This window comes from Camarhynchus parvulus, chromosome 7 (assembly GCF_901933205.1).
Source record: "Camarhynchus parvulus chromosome 7, STF_HiC, whole genome shotgun sequence".
NCBI classification, from domain to species: domain Eukaryota; kingdom Metazoa; phylum Chordata; class Aves; order Passeriformes; family Thraupidae; genus Camarhynchus; species Camarhynchus parvulus.
The window spans coordinates 16,713,443-16,729,864 of NC_044577.1; the positions used below are offsets into that span (position 1 = coordinate 16,713,443).

Genomic DNA, 16,422 nt, shown 5'->3' on the forward strand with positions numbered 1-16,422 from the left:
AGTCTGGAGCAGGAGAGTGCCTTGGGAGTGGATAGCTTGATTGCTTCCTGCAGGATTTGAGTTAAGCCCCAGGTCCCTGACTTCACTGGTTTGCTCTCAGGGCTGACTCATCTCTGCAGTGACTAGGGCTGCCTGAGGACAGTGGCTCCCTCTCTCTTACTTTGTTATCTCACATACTAAAAAGTTAAAGATCTGGACCTGCCTGATGACCCAAACTGATGTCAGGAAGGTGTGTACAACAGAAATTTCGTTCTTCTGTTTGGTTTTTGAAATAAGGGATTTGGTGTGTGTAAAGAAAAGCATTGCTTTGCAAAGCCAAACACCCAAAGTTAGGCAATGGCAGAAGAATGAGCATACCCATTATAAAATTGTGTCATCTACAAGCAGTTGTATAAATTTTAATTTTTCAGTTGCTAGCTTTATGGCTTTAACTTTGTTTGAATCTCTGTTTCTGGTGTACGCTGCTGTAGAGCATATAGCCCAGGCAAATGGCTGTGAGGGTAGGTGGTGAGCCCAGGACTCCTTTATTTGTAAACAGCAGAAAATGCTGTACATTGAACAATGGGAAGCTGATTTATGTCAAACCAATAAGCAGTCTCTGTTAGAGTACTGTAACACAAGGCCATGTTAAAATTAAAATTCATAATCATATAACTACCTTCCAGATTATAACACATTTTCATAATTACAATCATGAGATAGGACCTTTCCCTGTTGGGCAGTTTTGCTTACCTTTTTATTGGCATTCTTAGATTTAATTTTCCAGGATCCAGAGATCTGTTTCTACTAGCATGACTCTAAAGTGCCATTGGAAATAACTCAGTTCCTCAGAATTAGGAAAAGGGAAGCTTACAATTAAGGAGTAAGTATGCCAAAACCCAGATATGTGCTCTAGAGTGATTGAAAGGGGAATTCAACCTGCTTTACCTTGCTTCTTAAGTGGAATTACACAAAATAATGAGTTGATTCTGATAGTAAATTTATTGTTGAAAATCACTGCATTATTTATTTTCAACAAATTCCATTTTCAAAGAATTTATTTCCAATATGAAGCTTTGGTGATGCATTTTTTCCCTTAAAAAATAAGAGGAATTTTGGGTTGCAGAGAAAAGTGTAATGAAACATTTTTAGAAATCATGATGCACTTCCTGAGCCTGTTGTCACTCATAGTTGTTTGGAGAGGATGACTCCTCTGGGGCAGGTGTAGGTCCACCTTGTTCCATGAGGATTTGCATCTTTAATTCTTGGGAATTAAACCATGAAGTGACTTTAGCGGAAAGGAAAGGAAAGGAAAGGAAAGGAAAGGAAAGGAAAAGGAAAGGAAAGGAAAGGAAAGGAAAGGAAAGGAAAGGAAAGGAAAGGAAAGGAAAGGAAAGGGAAAAAGGGCTGCTCCCCCGAGTCCATGCTATTTTCACACTTCGTGTAGATAGTGTTAGTTTTTGTCATCTCCGTTTTCTTGATCTTCTGTTGCCATGGAGTGTTAATACACTTGCAGTGATGGACAGAAAAATGCCAGAGGAGCATTCGCCTGCATTAGAAGGCGGTGGTTAAAAGCAAGACAAGCAGACTGAGGTAGTAGTTGGAAAAGTATTTCTTTATAGGATGGATCAAGCAGCCTCCTGCCTGTATTGAAACCAGGAACTGAGTCAGACCCTTGTATGAGCAGCCAGTAATGCCTGACAGCATTCTCCTGTATGATCAGGAGATCAGTGTTTCAATTATTAGCTGTATTGCAGACTAGTGTTTAGTGCAGCACCAGCTTTGATCCTTAATCTCTGCACCATGACCCTATGCTGAAATCCAGCAGATTGTTAAAACCTGTCGGGAAGGTTATGGGTGGCCACACAAGGGAACAGAAGAGAGGCTCCCAGTGAGCACTAATCTCAGCTGTATTGTCAGGGCTGTGCTGAACTGGAACACTGTGATCCAGCTGCAAAGCACATACCAATTCCATCCAGAAGCTTGTGACAAACTGTGCTTGTCGTCGGTTTCTGACTCAGGAGAGATAAAAATACCTCGGCTGCAGCAGGGAGAGCGGTAGCAGTGCGGCAGGCTGTGCAGGGGGAGGGAGGGCTGCGCGCCGCTCTCTGCACAGGCAGGGAGGGAAAGGTCCCTGGCGCCCTGCATCTCACCCAGCCCCACGCTGTAAAGCTTGGCTGTGCTCAGATCAAGGGTCCGTTCTTGCTGTCTCTGGCAAAGACAGATCACAAATGCTTGGAGAGCGCCAGGAGGCAAGGGGCAGAGTGGCCATCGCGGTGATCCCTGCCGGCTGGCAGCGCTCAGCTGTAGGGAGCCGGGCTGCCCCGGTGGGCAGCTCCGGTGGGTATGGCACAGTCTGCCCTGCTCCTTCGGGAGCCCCTTGGGTCTGGCTCCGTGGTAGTTGAGGTCAAGGCTTTAATGGTTGTGTGGAATAGTTTGTGTGAGGGCTGGCCAGAACCAGACTGCCCTGTGCACATTTCATCGTCAGTTGTATCCGTCCGAAGTTCAGGTTTCATTTCAGTGGGAGACTGTGGCCATTCACCTTCTATCAAGATCTGTAAATTTGTAAAGAGAGGCGTCAGCAGCAGTAGGGGGTTTAGGTCTTTGCTGGATGGAGCGCTGCAATGAACTTGGGGTGACATTCGTGTTAACCTCCCTACAAGATGTGAGATCGGTGAGCATGTTTTCACACGAAAAGTACTGAAAAACGTAATTTTAAGGGAAGAGTGGTATCCATCAGCGGTCGCATTACCCGCTCCTGGCCGTACGCCCTGGTGCACAGGCCACGTCACACGGGGGGTTCGGGGAGAGCCGCTTCCCGCGTGTCCCCGGGGCTGCTGCGAGCTGCCCTGCCTCCCGCCGCGCCCCAGCAGCGCACGGGTGACATTTGCTAGGGGTGCGCGGCTCGCACCGCGGGTGCCGCTCCCGGTGCCCGCTGCTCCGGGAGGGGCCGGGCTGTGCCGTGCCGTGAGGGGCCGGGCCGTGCCGGGCGGGGCCGCTCCGCCCGCCTGGCCGGGGCTCCATTGGCTGCGGCCGCCCCGGGGCGGGGCCGCTCCGCTCCGCGCGTGGCCGCGCCGGGCAGCGGGCGGGAGCAGGGCGCCAGGCGTGCGCGTCCCCGCGCCCCCGAGCCGGCCGCCGCCGATGGAGGCAGCGGGCGCGGGCTGCGCGTCCCCGCCGCCGGCTGCCGCCCGCCCCCGGCCCGCAGGCCGCCCGCCCGCAGCGCCCGGCCCCGCGCCCCGCCGAGCCCGTGCCCCGCATGGCCGCGCCGCCCGCCCCAGCAGCCTAGGCTGCGGCATGGTCCGCGCCGCCCCGGCAGCCCGAGTGTGAGCGAGCCGCCTCCGGGCAGCATGCCGGCCAGGGAGCCCTGGGCAGCGCACCGAGCCCGCGGCAGCGCCGGGCACCGCGCCGGGCACGAGGGCCGGCAGCAGCGCGATCTGCTGCTCGCAGCCTTGGGCATGAAACTGGGCGCTCGCAAGGCGTCCGTGACAATCTGGCAACCTCTTAAACTCTTTGCTTATTCGCAGTTGACGTCGCTCGTCCGAAGAGCAACTCTGAAGGAAAATGAACACGTTCCGAAATACGAGAAGGTTCATAATTTCAAGGTAAGACGTTTTCCTGTCTAATTTCTTTTTCAGGCAAAGGGACTTTAGCTCGTGTTTTAGAAGGGGTCTGGTATTGCAAGGAAATCATAGGTATGCACACTGTGACTTTCTAGGAACTTAAAAGCTGCAAGTGAAGCTCATTGCCAGTTACATCAGTGAGGCACGTTTAGAACATAGAGCAGAGGAACCGGGATTTTGTTGTTGACTGGTTGTGTGCACGCATTTGTTTCAATGATATTTGCCGTATCTAGTTATCTCTTTTATTTAGAACTGGTTTATACTGAAAGAGATGCTAAAGGTGAGAAAAACAGCAAAGTTTTCTTTCAACTTGAATGTAGTCCAGTTTTACTTTCAACGCAAAAAACCTCTCAGATCTATAGTTAGATGATTAAATTGATCTTATCTCAGTTTGTTGATCGTAAATTGCTTTGGAGGTAAGAAGTGTGTTCTGCTGCATCTGGATTGAGCAGATGGTCTGCATTTCCCTTAGTTCTGGCTTTTCTCCTGTGTCAATGAGTTGAGTGTTGAAACTAACGAGGTTTATGCCGTGAGGCTGTTGGACATGCTGGCATCAGCAACTACCTTGTGTTTTAATAAAATTTACTTAGTCTTCTATGTAGCTTCTAGTTATTGTTCTAATTGCTTTAAATAACCAATGTTCTTTGGTAAGAGTGATACATGTCACTCTTTCGTGTTTTGTGTCTGTAATAGGTGTCCAGTAAGGACTCAGTAATGTAACCTTTTGGTGGTCAAATACATTTGATGATAGGCAGTCTTAATTTTAAGACTACGTAAATTGATGTTTTACTGCATTCCTGTAGATGACAGTATACATTTTGTATATATAATTTGAAGGCATATTTATATATATAATTAAATGTTGTCTTTAATGTAAAAAAAAACAAAGCTAAAAGCCTACTTTTATTTCTTTTAAGAGAAGAGCAGATTGTTAATGTAATACAGGCATCTGATGATATAAGCATCCATTAAATGTCTCCTGTTTTCAGTTTTGATTTCCATCATGCACACATGTCGGAATGTGGGAATGTCCACATGCATGCACATATATTAATTTACCTATCCTCCATCTGATTTTATTTAAACCACCTTCTGGCTTTTGAGTGCAGATAATCACCAAAAGTGGAAACCTTATGTGATCAGGATGTTTTGTTTCATTTGAGTGCTTCCATTAAGCACAGATTTAAAAACCGTTTACAGACTGGTATGTAAGAAGCGTTTAATACAAATGCTTGGCATAACATATTTGTGCTGGCTGACAGTTCAATGCAGAGCATTTTTTCACAGGCTCCTGAGGTGTCCTAAATATCTGCAACGTCTTGCAATTCTCATTTGTTCCTTGGAGTTTGAAGATAATTCTTGCAGATGCCAGTAGATCATGATTTTCCATGTACTACAGTGTATGTAGGATAATAAGTATTTCATTTTGCACATCTGTGTTCCCTAGTTGCTTTTCTTTAAAAGCCTGAAACATAATCTGTTTTGAAAATAATCTGATAACCTGATTTTCATTTATTTGGGTTTGTTTATTTCTTTTTCTTCCATAAACTGTTTATGGAAAGTTTCAGAGCTGTGAGTTTTCCAGTCTTTTCAAAAAACAGACTGTATGTCTGCTCCAAGGTCATAGCCATGGCACAAACTTTCCACATGGATTGTTTTCTCTATAATCATTGTACTGTAGTTCTTTTATACATACTGTTGCTAGAAAAATATACCTTGAGAAGTGTCTATTCTCAAGTCAGTGGAATGGAGTTGCCTTTCACAGATAATTTTTGCTATAGAAGACTAGAAGGGGACAAGCCCCTTACAGAGTGTGCTGCAACCAACCTTTCCATGGAAGGAATGCTGCTGGCAGTCATGAACTCTAAATGTGTCCACTCTCCCATCAGAATAAAAAGCAAAAAGATAAGCTCTTAGTAGGTGCTGTGTTATGGCTCTAAAATGAATGGCCATCTTTAGCTTGTGTGCTTCTCTCCTTTATAATTTCTTTGCATCTGTCAGTTTTTTTCCTTGCATGTATAGATGTCATCATTTAAAATGTCTGCATGAGTCTCCTGGGTTGCCTGCTAAGCAGCAAATCTGCCACCCATGTGGAGAGGAAGGAAATGTCAGGCCCAGAGTCTTCAACCTAGACTTTTGAAACAAACCAAGAAAAAACAACTGAGAAATTAAATGAATTTATCCAGTTCAGCTAATCAGCAGTGACTGCTGTCCCCAGAGGCTCCACAGCAAACAGGAGTGTGTCCACTGCGTTGTACCTCTGCAGCTGATCTGATTTTTGTGCTGCAGGCACAAGGCACCAGATAGGGACCCCTAACCTTCTCCCAGCAGCTTCTTTGATCAGTCACATCACTGCTCACAGAAATGAAGGGGTCTCAAAAACCCTTTTACACTGGAAATGCTGCGGCACCCTAGCAGAGAGGGGAGAAATGGAGAACCACACATGCACAAGCAGCAGCGGTGTTTTCCTGGGGAAGGGAAGGTGACAGCTGCAGCCACTCCAGAGGCAGCCTGGGGTTAGCAAACACCCCAGAGAGCTGACCACAGGCTAAGGGACCTCAGTTCTCCCTGCACCCCTGCTCCTGTGGGGTGGGTATCTGGGGACTCGGGCGCAGTTTGAACGCTCAGACTCTGTTGCCCGCACAGAGCTCCGGTAGAGGAACACGGCAGCAGAGGAGCAGTGCAGTGAATCCTCATTACAGGAGTGCAGTGCCTAGGGGAGGGGTGAGCATGAAAGCTGCTTTTAAATCATCAAGAGGTCCCCTGAATAAATCCATTAACCTGTGTTTTGCTCCAAGGGTTGTTTGAAAGAAGAATGTAAAGACAGTTTTACTAGGAGTGCTGACATGGCAGGGTTTTTGAGAGGATTTAATCTTACTTAAATCTCCTGGAATGTGAGTTGTCTCCTGCCTGAAGGGAACAGGCTGGGTAGCCAGGGTGACAGGGAGCTCTGCAAGCAGAGCAGGTCGGTAATGATCTCCAGCTCTGTAATATTCTCCTGGCTGGGAAAGTCTGGTCTCTCATGAGCACATCTCAAATGCAAATACTGAGTGCCTGAATTCTCCTAAATTAATCTCCATAAGTAAAGAAAGGGATGATTATTTATAAATGTCAGTTCTGACTGAGTTTTAAATGCATGTCCTTCAGGATGAAAGCTAGATGTGAAAAGTATTCTCCTTTTAAGCATATTTTTGCCCTTTCCAATTTATATAAAAAATTAAATTTCTATTTCTGTGTTCTTCTCTATAAATCTAATGTAAAAGACCCATTTTCTAATAATTCAAATATATCAGATTAAATAGGCTTATGTTGTTTGATAGAGCATTTTATTTAGCTCTAATTGAATAATGGAATTTGACATGAGTGTGACTTGATTGGGTCTATCTTTTTGCATATTTGGATTACTTTTGATTTCCTTCCATTTACTGTGCTTTTCTCAAATCCAGCACTCTGAAGGAGATCTCTTGTAAAATGAACCATTAGACTAAATGAGGACAGTCACTTCACCATCCTCAAAATTTCAGCCCCACCTTTTCTGACAGAAAGGCTTTTTCTTTCTTTCAATTCACTTACCACTTATGGGGAATAAATCTCCCCACAGACTGTGGTACAAATGTATCAATATGGACAGGGGTGTGTGTGTGTGATGGATATCAACCTCATTCTTCCACCCAGTGTAGATAAACAAGAGCATCTTCTGTTTGGAAGCTCTGGGAGACCTGTGCTCTTTGAAGTGCTAACAAGGAGCATAGCTGAAGCCAGTGGGGTTATTTTCTTACAAAAAGAGCTTAATCATAGGGAAAGTTCTGTAACAGAAGAGTTTACAAAGTTCTGTAACTTCATAGAAGTGAGTAGAATAGATTCATACTTAATCATTCCCATAAATTTATTCTACCCCTGGATCCTACCAATAAGAATGCTTTTTACTGTCCCTTACAATTCTCATAATTGCTTATATTGTCCCCAAAAGGCAATAACTGTGGCAGCTTGTAAATTAAAATAAAATTTCTTACCCAGCTGATATTTAATCTATTCAGTGGGTGTAAGGATAGGAAGCAGCTGGGCACTTCTAGGCAGGCAGATGAAGGAGGTTAAGGCAATAGAGGAACTGCAAATCTGAAGGGAAAAGGGGCAAGGTGGCATGTGGGTGGAAAATGAGAGGAGTACCAGGGGAAGCTCTGGGTTGGAAGGTGTGAAGTGGACTCTAGACCAAAAGACTTAGACAGCCAGGTAATCCAAGCTGGGTTTAAGGTTTTCTCCATCTTCTCTCTCTGGTGAGGCAATTTATTAGGGTAATGAACACACAGGATTCCCCTTGCTCAGTCCTCTGCACTTCCTCTCCTCATCTCTCCATTTCTGCTCTTGGTTTGTTTCAAAACATCCCATAGTTTTTTGCTGATTAAAAATGCATCTAATGAGGCACCTTCTGCCCTGGGTCCACCATCTCTGACATGGAATATCTTCTGCATCTCTTCATCACCCAGTGCTGTGCTTTGGGCACTGACCTCACTCCTTTGCCTGCTATTTGTGTGGGGCTAGGGAAAGAGATAAAACTATACTTGAAAAATGTTCTTGATAAGGAGGGCAGTTGTGGAAGAGGAGCTGGGATTTATGGGATGATAGTTTAAAAGGAACGTGAAAATCTGAGATTAACAGCAAGAAATCTCCTGGGTTGTGAAATTTGTTACTCAGTGCAATAACCTCCTCATCACTTGGCAAATTTAAAATAAGCCTGGACAAAACACCTTAAAGGTCTTCACTCCCCTTCAGCTTTGTGACTCATCAGCCCTGGGGAAGTTTTAGCTCCCTTGGCTGGTTACAGGTATTCCTTCAGACATCTCTGGCTCCTGGTGCCTTGAGCCAGCAGAGCAGCCTGCAGGTGTTTCCTTGCTGCCCCTAGTCCAAGGCACAAACCACTCTTCTGCCTCAGTTAGTCCATGGTGCTTCGCTGAGGCAAGAAGGTGTCTGTGCCTGTCAGGGCTGGACTGAAAGCTGTGCTTCCATGCAGCATTTTCCCCAGGATATGGCCTTGTTTCTCTCTTGCATTTCACAAACTACATCTATCTCCAGAAGATTTATTTTTTGCTAACTCTGTGCAGTGCTGGGTACTCTCATGCTGTTCTTAGTCACTATCTTACTAGTGCTGATGGGACGGTCAATTAATTGTATAAAATAACAGTTGCAAGACTGCTTGCTTAATCAGTCAAGATTAACAACATAATTCCCTTTCAACAGTTCTTCCAGAGAGATGTTTTTCCATGGTTGCTTAAACTGAGTCAGCCAAGGTGCTGATGAGCCTTGTTAGTTGGGATTCCTCACCCCCTCCTCGACTGAAGAAATATCCTGGCTTTCTCTTTGAGGGTGACCTGCTTGGAAGGGCCAAATGGGGAGCTCCAGACCAGAGGCAGCATGGTTTTCCAGAAGTAACTGGAAGTAGAATATAACTTTAAATATTCACGGGGAGTGAAGGTTCGGGTGAGGACCAGTCCCTGGAAAGACTTTGCTAGTATAGACAGACTGAAGCATCATTTCAATGAAGAGACTGCTGATATTAACAAGAGTTACTCTGCCAATGAAACTTGTATCACATTTTGGAAACAAATAACTCATCTGGCACTGGCCCAGATTTTACTGGGGTAATTGCATCTGTGCTGGGTGCTTTGCTAGTGTAAGTCATAGCAAATCACTTCCATGCCACATCTTATTCTAGAGAGCTTCTCAGTAGAGCCATGCCTAAACACTGGGAAACGGGGAGATGGAAAATGCAGAAGTGCTTCAAAAAGGCCAGAAACTATAACAAACTCTTACTATATTAAGCAGAGCCATTTTTCTGTGACTTCTGACATGAACTCATTTCTATTTCTGATGTTCTGAAAACTGGGGCAGATGCTGATTTGGGGTAAATTGATCTAGTTCCACTGAAAAGAAGATGCTGGATTTTTTATTAGGAACAGAACTGGCACTGGACATATTTTTGAAATATCTTTAATTGAGCCACTGCACTAATAAATGAATATTCAGAGAGAACTGGGTGCCTCTAGCATAATCCCTGGGGAGAGTCAGTGTGTGTTCCCACAGATAAGAACACCTCAGGAAATTTAATATTTCTATTAGACTCCTAGGACTTGAGGGGGAAAAATGGTTCAAAGGCAGGGAAAATACCTGGAGAACATAACTGGAAAAAAAAAAAACTTCTACAAAACTTCTGTGGAGACCTCATCTGCTCTATATTGTTCCTTCTGAAACTCATAAGGCAGTTCAGTCCAGAAAAGCTTTTAGGCATTGATGGATTTTAGTCTCCTAAAGTATTTATTTAATGTTACTTGCACTTTTTTTTTTCCAAAGCAGATTCCAAATAGCGCAATGTTATTTAAACCTTTCTGGTTTTCTAGTGCTAGTCCCTGAATTCAGGCTTTGCCACTGATAAAAAATAAGAGAGAGAGAGAGAGAAAGCCTTTCTTCTAAATACTTAATTTATTTGGGCTGTAATTTCTTCCCACCACACCAGCAGTTTTTTTAGTCTGCATGTGTGGATCCTGTGAGTTTGGCTTGTGCACAGCCCAAAGCCAGACCAGCCCATTTCTCTGGCAAGGCTAGGAAGTGCTCCTCTGGGGAGGACTGGGACTTTGCCTCTAGAAGCTTCTAGTGCGTGTTATGCTCTCTCATCAACAGCTTTTCCTCCATATTAGCCTTAGGATTGTGACAAAAGCATTCATTTAGGAATCTCTCAGGGGTTTACATTCTATTTATGCATCAGGTACATATGTAATTCTAAGGTTTATATTCAATTTTCACCTCTAGTTTCAGAATTTTTTGTATGGAGACATGTATCGAGTAAGTTGGACCTCAAATAAAATACAAAATGTTCCCATTTCCAGATATCAATTCAAAGAAAATCAGCTTTCCATCCTGAAAGAAAGGTGGCCACTTTCACTCAATTTGCAAGCAAAAAAGCCAACAACCTGCAATTCTCATTTTTCACTTCAGCTCTTGTAGAGCACAAGCTAACCTCAATTTCCAGTTGTTCCATCTCTGCTGACACAGGCAGTGCAAAGCAGAGAGTAAACAAGGTCTGACAGTGCTTCTGGCTCCAAGTGGGTGAGGATGCAGAGGGAGGTTGTCCTGCCCCACATTCCCAGTGCCCCCAGCAGCGATAGCCAGGCTATTTATACCGCACGCTCTGGGCGAGGCAGCTCTGACAGCAGCTCTGACAGCAGCTCTCCTCTCCAGAACTGCTGCACAGAGGCACTGGGGAGCTGCCAGGCTGCCTCCTCATGGCTGGCACCCCAGCTGGGCTGAGCAGAGTCAGCTCTAGGGCTGGAGAAGGTCTGTGCATGCTCTCGGTTACATTCAGTTCTGTTACACCTTCAGGTGAAAGCAATTGTCTTGCAGATACTGCTCTGCCATGTGGGTTGTCATGGCAGTCTTCTGGCTTCTCAGATTACTTGTCAGCAGCAATATTTTCCTCCCAGGAGAATTACCATGTGCTGGAATACTTGAAGTGCATTGAGACCCTTGTTTTAGAGGCACTATCTAATCATCATAATAGATACAAGGACAAATTGAAGCATTGCCCAAACTGATGGTTGAGTTTTTCACTCACATCTCTTCTTAACCTTCCCATCCAGGCAATCTCTGGACCAGGGATGGATGAAAAGGACAATGCCTATTGGATGCCAGCATGGGTGTGCTCAGTGCCTGATACAATCAGCTGTGACAGGGAAAACAGATGTTAATAATACAGGCTGAGTTCATCGTTCTAATTGGGATCTACAATGTCTCCCACATTCAGTTTAAAGCTTGGTAAAGCCCCAGTAGGCAGAATTCAGCTGATGGAATTGCACATCAGTTAGGACCACTGAACTGACAGTCTCCATCAGCAGTGTCTCATCATCCTTGGGAATTTGTTTGAAGGACAGTATAGCCAGCAGACCTGAGCCTTTGGAGTACCATGTGGTGCAAAGGCTGGGGTGTGGCTCGTGTTCAGTCCCTGGTACACTTGGTCTCCTCTCTGAGCCCTGACAAGGCTTCTGCCTGAAGTGTAAGGCTCTGGTAGCCCAGGAGTATAGATCAGCAGTATTTTTTCCCATCCTTTTCCAAGGTGATGTATCCCATCCCACAACAGATGGCAATGGCTGGATTTTCCAGACCCCATCACTCTGAGCAGCAGTTTGGTGTGGAGGGCTGTGGAAGGGGTGCTCTGGAGGGAGCAAGGTCTGATGGAACAAGCGTTCAGGAGGACTGTGGCAGCAGCCTCTCAACGAAGGAAGCCTTATTTGTATCCTGTCCCAAACACTTCTGTTATATGTGCCCAGTGTTGGTTTTCTATAACCATAGTTTGACAAATCCAGCCCTGTTTTCTTCCTGTCAGTGGCTTTGCTAGAGCTCTGTTGATCCACCATCTTCCCTCATATCACATTTGCACAGCACTTCACTGATACTCTCTCATTCTCTTCGTCCCTGCCTTGACATGTGATAAAATGTAAGTCCCCCAATTAAGAATAAAAATTATCTGCTGGCTCATTCCTGATCTTCAGGTAGCGATCAAGGGTAGCTGAATAACTGCCTTGGAAAAACCAAAAGCATAAAAAATAAGTGGAGTAACAAGATGCACGGGTAACTGACTTCAGCAGTGACCTTTATAGAGCCTGAGAAATAATGGGGAGAGATCTGCTTGAGGAGTTCACAGCTTGTGGTAGAATCTGCTGTCAGAGCCACTGCCTCATTTTTTATTTGATTCTCCTAAAATTTGATCCTTTCTAAAAAAATTTTAATTAAATACGAAACAAAGTAACATTTTCTAACAGTCAGAGTTGTTAATCACAAGAATTAAGCTATTTTTCCTTGTGTTAAGAAAATACTTTTTAAGCCTGAGCAAAAAGCTTCTCCTCCATAGTTCAGAGTAGTTACATGTTTATTATGCCTTGTTGATAGTGCAGGAGAGTTCTAAATAGAAATGCCTAGGGTATAAACCTAACATGAGACTCTCCTCTTACCTCAGACTTGCAGGACAGCTTAGTAATAGTATTTTATATAGTTTCTCAAGCAGATATTTGTCTTTAAAATTATCTAAACTTTTGTTTTAAATTAATTTGTAAAATTCCAGAAGAAAATCAAGATTAAAACCAGTTTAATTTGCTCTCCCACTCACTCATTTTCCAGATTCTTTTAAAAAATTATTCCCATTTGGAAAGAGAGAAAAGGAGATTTTTGGGTGGGAGTGAGAATGGAAGGATTGGGAGATGTAAAGCCACAGTTGGCAATCCTGCTCTCTCACATTTTGTAAGACAGTAAAATCTGCATATTGCAGATGATCTTTTTTACAAGGGGAAAGAAACCCCTTGTAATTTAAGTCAGGAGCTCTGGGACTCTGCTGGGTGTGTTTTTAGAAATTTTTCTGGAAATCATCTTTTAGTTTTGAAAACAGACAAGTTGCTTGGCTAGTTTTTCGAATTGGGAATTAAAGATAAAATCAGAATGCTGTGTTAAATGTGTCATGTGATAAATGCAGTATTGTTTGCAGGTGCTGGCTCTTGAACTAGCAAAGGGATGCTAAGGTGTTTCTTTTTAGTTGCCAGACCCCACCCATCCTCTAACTAGGATTGGAGGCTGTTCTGACCTACCTCAGAAGACCAATTTTTCAGTATTTCCTGGCATCACTCACTATGTCTGATTTAATTCCCAGGGAGGGTGTGTATTCAGAGCACGGCAGGGTTAGGTGTCCAGTTCCACTGCAAGAAGTGGGAATATTGATGCTCTGGGAAAAGAAAGCACTGCTCAGAAGCCCCTCAGAAGCAGAGGCTTCAGAGCTGATCTTGTAGGGTTGTTTACACCAGGGCTGGAAGGACATTGTGGCCTTTGGGCCTCCTGTTTAATGTTGCCAGAGAACCTCCCATCTCATAAGGATGAAGCAAGGCTGAGCATCATGGGACACAGAAAAACCTACCCTCACCTTTTAATCTGCTTTGAGTTTGCAATCAGAATAATGGATAAGAAATAGTAATTTGGATGGGGCAGCATAGAGCAGAGCAGGCTCTGGGTAAACCCAGCTGATGATATGGAAAGGCATTTCAGTATTTGGATGAAGCCTGGCTGCATGGGATGAGACAGAAGTGCTAATGCTGCTGAGACAGTGGTTCTGAAGGGTAAAGTCAGTCCAACCAGCAGAGGCAGTGTTTGCTGGTAGGGAAGAGGAAAGTCCACCTTGTCCTTGTCATTTTAAAGTTGATGATGAGTCATGTAAACTCTTGTGAGCAGCAGGCTGAGAGCCAGGGTGATACCAGGGGAGCTGGCTGTGGTACACTCTAGGTGAGTCGTAGCTACTTCATGTAAGAGAAGCTGAGCTCATTAGAAAAGTTCATAATATTAAAAATGGAGGGAAAAGGTTGGAGTGGCAGATTTGGGATGTGATAAACCCTGCAGAAGAGTTTCTAAGGAGAATCAGGAGGAGATGGAAACATGCAGGCAGTGGTGGGGAGCAAGATGCCCAGAAGGGAGAATGGTCACTGCCAAAACAGCCACTTATAGATAGGACATCTGAGGTTTAGTGGGTATCAACACTGGGGGTGGCTCTGGAGAAGCCAAGCTGGGACTCCAGCACCTAAGGACAACATTAAAAATGCTTCAGCAAATAGAACATTCAGTGATTTGATGTTTGATGAATTGAAATCAGTAACCATAAAGGCACAAGGTAGGATAGTATAATTCTTTTTATTAAGAAAGAATTAATAATGTATCAGTCAGTATTATAAGGAACAAAACAAAATTCCCCTCCTTTGTGCAATCAAAGATACTGAAACCAAATCAACTTACACAAACTGAAAAATATTGTGAAAAGAAATTCTTTCTTGTCCAGACTTCTGAAATGTCAATTTTGCTTCAATTTTCCTTGATGGGATTTTTGAGAAGTATTTTAAAGAAGTATGTTTCAGGGGGAATTTGACTTAAAAAAAAAAAGATGGCGACCCAAATTATGCCTTCTTTTTGTTTCCCTGAAACAGTTCTGTTAGTCCAGCAGGCATTAAAACACAATGCTTTGCTTCAGGATTTTAGAATGTTCTTATTCTGGGAAGAGAACACTGCCAAAACCCTGGATAAAAGCCACCAGTCTGAGGAAGAAAGTCCAAAGGATGTGGGTAGTGCAGGTGGGTAACGAAGTGAATGGTGTGAAAAATCTCTTTGTGGTGAGAGGAAAAAAGAAAATGGAGAGTACAGCTGCTGACAGTCTTGTCATCATTTGCTTTGTGGAAGTCAGCCAGAGCTGCAGGGAGAAGAGGCCTCAGGAGCACACGTCACCTTCCAGAGGCAGGTGGGATGAGTGGGGACAGAGCAGGCAGCGCTGGGGACAGGCAGGGCAGGGCACTGGCAGCCTGTGCTTGCTTTGGAGCAGGCAGTCAGGAATCACTTGGCACAGATGTGCATGTGAATTACTTGGTGAATTCAGCAGTAACTTTGCAGACTGTTTCAGCAATGTCTCTGCTGCTCTGAGGGTGCCCAGGAGGCTGCAGACCTTCCTATGGCCAGAACTGAGCTGTGGCCTGAACTGCAGGGTGCTGCTCTGCATTGTCACCTGGGGGGTGTCAGCTGGATCCACCTGCCCCTTACATCAGTGGCATGGGGGACACTTGCCACCTCAGTCAGGCCACTTTGCCTTTCTTTCAGTGCTCATAGCCAGAGCTGTGTGCAGGTGTCAGGAACAAACATTTCCACCAGCTCCTTCTCCATCCTGCTCCACACTGATCCGACCAGACATTGCACACATGTGAGGTTACTGCCTGCTCCCACACCCATTCAGTAACTCGGAGGAACTGAGTGACTCCAGCCTGAAGAAGTTTTGCTGTATTTCACTGCAAATTTCATTTCTTTATGATCATCAGCTACTAATTTTATTTTCAGCCTGTCTATTCTAAATAGCAGCTCAAAGCCTTTTACGCTGGCTAAGGAAGTAATGATTTTCTCTGTAAAGAATCCTGTGGTTTCCTACAGCAGGAGCTTTATCAGAATGAAATCAGAAGCAGTTAATGGTGGCTGCAGGGTTTGTAACAAGCATGTGAGTCAGGAATGAAAGCAAGTATTGGGTTTTTTTTTTCTTTAGCTTTGAATTTTTTCCTGGTTCAGTGGATTCTTTTTTTTCATTTTGGGTTTTCAATATATAGCATTAGTCTGAAGAAAATTAATTTCCTGTTGGAGTTATTCTAAACTGGAAAGTCTCTAGGCAAATGTACAGTATTTCTGGGTGGCACTGGTATTTTTGCCTGGCAGGACTCTTTCCATGTGAGGTGGAATCTTGCAGCCCTCTCCCCATTTCACACAGTGCCTTATGAAGAGGAGACCACAGCAGAAGGCATTTGAGACTGAAAAGTGAACTCTTGCACAGTTGCTGCAAAAGCCTTGCCCTGTGGCCAGAGTCCTGCCCAGACAGAGGGATGCCAAGAGGTGGGAGAAGGGCTGTGCCTGCCTCTCAGCCCTGGTCTTGGAGCAGACCCCACAGACCCAGTTCTGCTGCTCTGGATGGCTTGGGATGGAGGACTCTGGTTTTCCACAGTCTACAAGAGCCTTGGTTGTTAAATCTTTCTTAGTTCCTTTCTTCCTTTCCTGCAGTGATGAAGGGAAGCTTCCGGAAATTGCATGTGGTACCTTCAAAGAAGAGGAGTTCTGCACTGTTTACATGCATTGATTTGATGTCTGTGAAATGGTGGCTCATTTTCTGTAACTGTCCTTTCTGCTGCTGTCTTCCAGGTGCACACGTTCAGGGGCCCGCACTGGTGTGAATACTGTGCCAACTTCATGTGGGGCCTCATTGCTCAGGGAGTAAAATGTGCAG

The 16,422-nt window shown here is 44.6% G+C and overlaps 1 protein-coding gene across 1 annotated transcript in view; it reads left to right on the forward strand.

Moving 5' to 3' along the window:
- The window catches only part of CHN1 (chimerin 1), a 90,298-nt gene that overhangs the window by 58,468 nt on the left and 15,408 nt on the right, over window positions 1–16,422 (forward strand). Inside the window, exons 7-8 of the mRNA XM_030952937.1 lie at window positions 3,504–3,581; window positions 16,338–16,422. Of these exons, the coding sequence (XP_030808797.1) occupies window positions 3,504–3,581; window positions 16,338–16,422 (163 nt within the window). The remainder of the gene's footprint in view (window positions 1–3,503; window positions 3,582–16,337) is intronic.